This window comes from Pterocles gutturalis, unplaced genomic scaffold, assembly GCF_000699245.1.
Source record: "Pterocles gutturalis isolate BGI_N339 unplaced genomic scaffold, ASM69924v1 scaffold33914, whole genome shotgun sequence".
Lineage (NCBI taxonomy): Eukaryota > Metazoa > Chordata > Aves > Pterocliformes > Pteroclidae > Pterocles > Pterocles gutturalis.
In genome coordinates, this window is record NW_010129256.1 from 1 (window position 1) to 6,884 (window position 6,884).

General features: G+C 48.3%; 1 protein-coding gene across 1 annotated transcript; it reads right to left on the reverse strand.

The window, feature by feature from the left end:
* Positions 1-1,731: 1,731 nt before the first annotated feature.
* RPS10 (ribosomal protein S10) lies at positions 1,732-6,388 on the reverse strand. The gene is made up of 5 exons (XM_010079891.1): positions 6,239-6,388; positions 5,625-5,796; positions 2,799-2,876; positions 2,348-2,403; positions 1,732-1,820 (listed from the first exon to the last, which is right to left on the reverse strand). Exons 1-5 carry the CDS (start codon positions 6,386-6,388, stop codon positions 1,779-1,781), a joined length of 498 nt encoding a protein of 165 aa, XP_010078193.1. The 3' UTR covers positions 1,732-1,778.
* Between the last annotated feature and the right edge of the window lie 496 nt (positions 6,389-6,884).

Here is a 6,884-nt window from a genome sequence, read left to right on the forward strand (position 1 = left end):
GAGGGGGGCTCTCACAGACCCCAGCCCTGCAGGGAGTCCCCAGGCAGAATTTTGTGGGGTCCCCCAGGAGGAAAACCCTGGGAAAGGGTCGAGTACCTCCCTGAGCAGTATTTGTCCATCAGCGGTTTGGGTTCAGGAGCCTGGTCCCCGCTCCACAACAGGAGACAGTCCACAATGGCAAACCCAGAAGCCGTTAGCATCTTCCAGCCCCAGACCCTGGCAGAAGAAGAGGCGCTTTGCCAGGCGGGGATCCCGCTGGAGGCACCATCCAGAACGCAGACACCGTTAACAGCTAAGCCTCTCAAACCCCATCCATCAGCTCAGGTGGCAGAATGCTAAAATGTTCTGAGAGAAGGATGGGACCTGTTCTCTGCTGCACACAGAGCTCCTGTCCCAGGATGGACACTGGCAGGTTAGACTAGGAGGAGGTGAAAAATGCAGAGGTCATACTTCCCTGGTGGAAGAGTTAAACTGGGGTTCTTCACCCCAAAACAAAAGCAGTTTTCAGTTGCTCATTTGGATCTTTAATTTTCCCTTCAATGAGTGAAATGTTCTTTGAGAAGAGCAGTTCATACCAATTGTCACAGTTAAGTACCCCATTTAAATAGTTGCTTAATTTCACACGAAGCAAAAGGTTTTGCTGAACACAGCACTGCTTCCCAAAACAGAAACACCGCTATAAATGCATAGGAGCAGGTGTGAACATTACCACTACGCTACAGGATAAAATAAGCAGGAACTTCAACTAAAAGCCCCAGTAGATGCAGACAACCCAGAAACCCAAGAATATCACCAGCAAAGTTGAAAACAAGAGCTGTTTGGATGCACGTTCCCATTGAGAACACAGCTGTACAGTGCATCTTGGCTAAATCCATCCACCTGGGATTCAGCAGGTTAGTCTGGATTAGATTTACCTAAATCACAATTTACAAACTTCCAACAGAGGCAGATGGATCAGTTAAAGATTTGAAACACCTAGTCTCTCCCTACAGTTCCAGCTCCCTCAGAAATAAATTTAAAAAAATAATCTCATGCCCACCATTTCCCTCACCACAAACTAGGACTGAAATGAACTCCTTTCCCCCGGGCTAGTGTCTGGCCCTTCTGTGACACTGCCCTGAACAAGATACCATCTACCAGGCACAGAAACCCTTCCCAACTAGCATTATCCCGTCATTAGTTAGTGGGTGACATCTACTGGTAGGCTGCACACTGCAGGGGACCCCGGGCTGCACCTCCCCACCCCAGCTCTGAGCAGCTCCAGCAGCCTGTGCTGTCACAGCCGCCCCATCCTTTTAAGCCAGGGTTAATCAACCCAGTGATTTCAGGACTGGGATCAAGGAAATGCTCACCTGCCTTCACTGGTTGTGTCCAGTTCACAGAGGGCCTCAGGCCAACACAGATGAACTTGCTGAATTTTCTGTCTGCAAAATAGAATTGTCTCTCAGCCCAGCTTTACTGCATTACTGGGAATTACTAGAAATGAGCGACTTCCTGAGCAGAGCAGAGAAACTGCCCGCAGCACTTCCGTGCTGCCATGAACCAATGCTCCTCATTCCTTCCTCCGTAAGAATCACCTCTACCAACATCAGTAACCACCAAACCTACAAAGTTCCTCTTATATAACCTGCTCCTCATCACAAGTTACACATGCCAAAGGTTTGAGTCACCTCTCTGCTACATGAGCTCTAGATTTATGCATGTAAACAAAAGCACAGTGATGCACCCAGGTGGCTTTTTCACCTATTTTATTATACACAAAACATGAGCAGGAAGTTCTACTGAGGAGGCTGACCACGTCCACGACCAAATCCACCTCTCTGCAACAGAAAAGGAAGAGCATTAGAAGTCACCATATGAAGCGAGTGACAGCAGCAGTTACACAGCAGCAAGAACCACCAACATCATAAAGAGCCAGCTCTCTTTCCTCCACTTTGCATTTGATAAGCATCCGCTGCTCCAAGCACAGACTACCTGACACAGGTTAACCAGATGAACGATCCTAAGAACAGAATCAACACATCCTAGCCAGCTCTGTGGATCATGTCTAACACTCTTCTATTTCTGAAGTATAAAATAATGAATTTCCTCCAGAGGGCTCAGCTTTCTTCTCAGATGTGCCACTGGCTTCCTGGCACAGCACCGAGGCCATCATGTAGTTTTGCAGCAAGCGAGCTGGGCATAGAGGGTAACCATTGCCAGCTCTTACACAATCGGAGCCAAACACCGAACCCCAGCAGGCACACCTGAGAAGGACCACACTGCCGAGCAAGCAGATAGGATCTATCCAGTTTCTCCCAATCAAAGCCTCAATAAAAGGAAGCCAATCTTGAATGCAAATACTCACAAACTGGAATTCAGTGGCTGCTCCAGCACCAGCCTCAGCTTTCTTGTCAGCGCCAGCTGGAAAGAGAGAAGAATGAGTTACAAACCAAAAAAACCACGCCCCAAGTACAGCACTCCTGCTTGGAATCAAAGGTTTACAATCAAAGATGACTAAAACTGAGGAGAAATAGAGGAAAGTAAAGTAGCTACTATTGAGACTGTTAGAGAGTTACTGAACCCCCCCCCAGAGAAAATCCCACAGTCCAGCTTGCCAAAATTCAAGAAAAGAACCACATCCATAAGCAGATTCAGATAAAGTCTGTTGTGCTGATGCCTAAGCTACACCAAGAGCTTAATTTTCCCCTTTTCTTCTCAAAAGGAGGCCAACACCAAAGACAACTCTCCCACAGAGATAAGCTGCACAAAGAGCAAGGTCAGTCTGCTATTCACACAGCAACACGATGGACACTCACGTGGAACAGCACTGCGTCTGTACGTATCTCTGTCAGCTTCTCCCCGAGTCAGACGCGCAGGGCGTTCACCTTCCAGACCTGTAAGAGAAAACAGCAACACCAAACACGTTGCTCACCCAGGACACCAACAACTCATTCCATGGCTGACCCCACATCTCAAGGTAAAAAAGAGCCCTCGGGTCAAGCATTAGATCTACCAGCAGAGCTACACCTCAGTGTAGATAAACCTAGACAGAAAAGGGATATAATGAAGAAAACTTCACTTTAAGGGTAAAAATCTGCTAAAGTGCACCAGCTTGGGCTTGGGTTGAAGTTAAATAACGCGAAAAATGGATTTACAGCATCATCTCAACGGTCTTCTGGCCTTCAAACAAGAGCCAAAAATTACTGATAACAAAACCAATCAGAAATATAGGGAATCTGTCATGTCCGACAAGCTTCTTCATCACTAAAGCACAAACTGCACGAGGTTCTGATCCCAACCTAAACCACAGCTCCACTATCAGTATCACAAATCCTCCACAATGGTATAGATTAATAAAACTAAGAGCAGATTATCTGTGTAACATCAGATTAATACCAGACAGAACACTTGGAGGAAAGAAACAGATGTGGTGGAACTGCTGGCCTCTGCGTGACTCTTGTGGGGTGGGCTGTATTCAGAGGTGAAATACGTTCCCGCAGCACCAGGCCAAGATCCTGGGAGTAAGACATTTAAGAGCAGTTGCTGCCTGGTGCACCACAGTGTACCAAGAGTCTCAAGCACACTGCAGGAAACATGAGTAATGCACTCCTACAGGTTTGATCTATCCTATAGGCAGCAGTTTTCTCATACAAAACACAAATTGCAAGTTATCAAACACACAGTAGTCTAAAACCTGCTTCAGACTAACTGTTCTGGCCTTTGCACCAAGTCTTACTTGAGAAAGTCGGCAGCACTGTGTGGAAATACCAGAAAAGGCCCCAAAACCCCAAGAGGTCAAGCAAGACCTGTAAGCTTGGATCCCGCACCATCATCCACACGCACACCTCTGTGACTCGGAGTCTGCTGCAGCCTAAAGCAGGTAATCCACAGCAAAACAGCACGGAACCGGACAACTCACGCAGCGCCCTCAGCCAACCCTGACAAGGTGCAGGCTGAGCAAGGTCACTGCACTGCAAAGGGCTGGGATGCTGCAAAGTGAAGCTTCCTCGCCACAGGAACCCTGAGCAAATTTTAGCCAGGAACTGTAAGCCTCATCCTCCCATTAGACACACAGTTTTTTTTAATCTCACTGGATAAACACAACATCTAAAGAATAAATTTGATAACATCCAAAGCTACTCGGAGATCAAAGAAACCATCACCTTTGTAGTTTTAATGCAATTCCTTCCTTTGAAGCAGACGGTGCTACAGTTTTGTTAGGTTAAAAAACAAGCTGCAGGAGATGGAGGTGAACTCCTCAGCACCCCACACCACAGCCTCCCTCCCCAGCGCAGCGTCCAGTACTTGCTGACGGGATACGGTGCAGCTCAGAGGCAGGAAGAGCAGGCTCCTGCCACACACCAGAAAGCGCTCTGTCATGCAGGACTCCCCTTTCCAGAGTGAGTCCTTCTTTCAGGACAGCATGACATCCTACAACATTATTTTGATAAACACAAGAGGCAACTCCACACAAGGCAGACAGACCCACCATCTCCTGCCTCGAGTGAAAAGAAACATTTCTTGCCCCTAGAGACCCAGCAATGCTGTTCTGCCAGCCCCAGCTGCAGTAATTTTCTCTCTCCCTTCTCTAAGAAAAACTTTTTATCTCCCCAAAAATCTACCGGGCAAGTTTATAATCTCTGTCCTGCACTGTGGTGTTTCTACCACTGGCCAAGAAACCAGGAAAACCAAGCAGAAGGGATTTCACAGAGCATTTCAAAATGCATATGAGCAATGTAACCATCCTTTACTATTCTGAATTACTAGCTCGGAACACAGCAACCTTTTCAGAACTGAACGAGGGCACTGTGGCTTCAGCACATTCACCTCAACTTTAAAAAAGTGAAGGCAGCTTTAGTAACATGACTTGCCTGACAGCACACTAAGCATATGTGGTAAGGACAGAACTGTGGGGGTCCAACTTGACCTCAGGTGCCACAGACGAAGCATATGCAGTGCTTGGGCTCAGCTTTTGCTTTCAGTCACTGAATCTCGTGCCTATGTGCCACATTCAGATGCAGATTTGTTCCCCCTCTCAGCAACCCCAGCCAAGGCCACTCAGCTTTTACATGACAGCCTCCCAGCCCGTTCTCCCCAGGATAACTCAGCCAGAGACAAGGTTCTCTGTACTGACAGCCCACACGCTGTCTTCCTGCAGTGACTGCTGCAGGTTCTCCCCAAGTTTTTCAAAAAGCAGTTTTTCGAAAAGCCCTGGCAGCCAGAGGCACCCCCCATCTCAGACCTCAGCCACATCTGGGCCCAAATGGGTACCTCAACCCACAGCCTGCGGTTTCAGCACGCCTGCTCTCTGTAACTCCAGTCACTTGTGTTACCAGAGAAGGCCAAGTCTCACGCTCAAAGCATTTCTCCCAGTCAGTCTCACAGCTTTCTTTAGCCCTCTCCAACTTCTCAGTAGGCCTGCAGCCATCACACCAGTGCCAAATACAAAAGCAACAAAACCTACACGTGCCTCCTTGACCTATAAATGTTTATACATCCAAAAATCACAGCAGCTCCCACCAGTCTGCTCTGGAAGCTGACGTTCAACTGAGCATCCACCACACCCACGCTGTCCAACAGGCTTAACCTCACTCCCTGCCTCCTCCTGCTGACTCAGCAGTCCCCTCTCAGCCACCGCGTACCTTTTGGCCGTGGTCTGCCAGTCTCCGGGCGGCTCCGGCGCAAGGTTGCAGGGACAATTTCAGGGGGGAGGTGAAGGTAATCGCGCAGGTACTGGATGCCCTCGTTGGTCAGATACCAGTAGAAATGCCTCCACGCAAACTGCTCTTTCACATAACCACGGGATTTCAGAGACTGGAGAGAGAATTCTCGGTTACTTATCCTTATCATCCTTCAACATCCCCCATCAGTACCATCCCCAGATGTTTTTATGAACACAACAGCTTATGGGGGGTATGTCGGGAATAAAAATGCAGAAACAGATAAAAGTTCAGCACGGGAAAATAAAATCACAGCACCATTCCCACCCTGTGAGAAAATACAAGGCTGTCACACAGAGAGGGATCATAGCTTCAAAACCAGAGCTAGAAATGGGGATCAATAAAAGAATAACCTGTGGTCTGTGGGGGGAAATAAATAAGGAAGAAAATATTAAAAATCAGAAAAATGGGAAAACAATCCTAATAGGAAAGAAACGACAAATACAGGGCAACATCCGACAGTTTACTCATAGGCATGCAACAACCTCATGTGCCCAGGTCCCGGCTGGCTGGCAGCCTGGCCCACACCTCCGTACCTGCATGGCTTTCATGACGTGGAGGTTGGGGACGTTCTTGTCGACGAGCTCAGGGTGCTTCGACATGTGGACATCTTTCTTGGCCACCATCACTCCCTCCTTAAACAGGAGTTCATAGATGGCAATTCGGTTCTTCTTGGGCATCAACATCTAACCAAGAGATAAGCAGTAAACAATAAATGCTGCCAACTTAAAATAAATGCACCCAGGAGCCTACCAGAAGGAATAAAATAACAACAGTGTTAGTGTGTGTGAAAAGCCTGACACTGCAATAACACCCCCACGATTACTGTCTCCTGTAAGAACTTTCTGAACTATTCTTACACACCTGAGCTGCTGGGCATCCCTTCCCCTTGCCTTCCTGTGAAGGAAAACCCAGCAGTCCAAACTTTTGCTCTTTAAATCCCATCACCGCATGAAAGAGGGTGAACTACGTGATGTCAGTCAAAACCAGAGACAGGGGCGGCCACAGTCACAGACCCAGCTCAGGGCAAGGCCTGTTCCCGCTCCGCCACCGGAGCTGAGGCCTGCGGACACTCCGCTGGGAGCTGAGACACTGGGGCTGGGATGGGGACGCTCTGGCCCGAGCAGAGGGGAACTGCAGAGCCCCCGGTGCTCATGACACGGCAGCATGCACGGAGCTGTC

Bases quoted from the DNA above. Each gene is read 5' to 3' on its own strand.
- RPS10 (XM_010079891.1), bottom strand. From the start codon at position 6,388: ATGTTGATGCCCAAGAAGAACCGAATTGCCATCTATGAACTCCTGTTT. The intron at 2,877-5,624 runs GTACGCGGTGGC...TTTCTCTTACAG, and splicing joins TGGCAGACCACGGCCAAAAG to GTCTGGAAGGTGAACGCCCT. The intron at 1,821-2,347 runs GTGAGTATTTGC...TTTCTGTTGCAG, and splicing joins CAGCCACTGAATTCCAGTTT to AGAGGTGGATTTGGTCGTGG.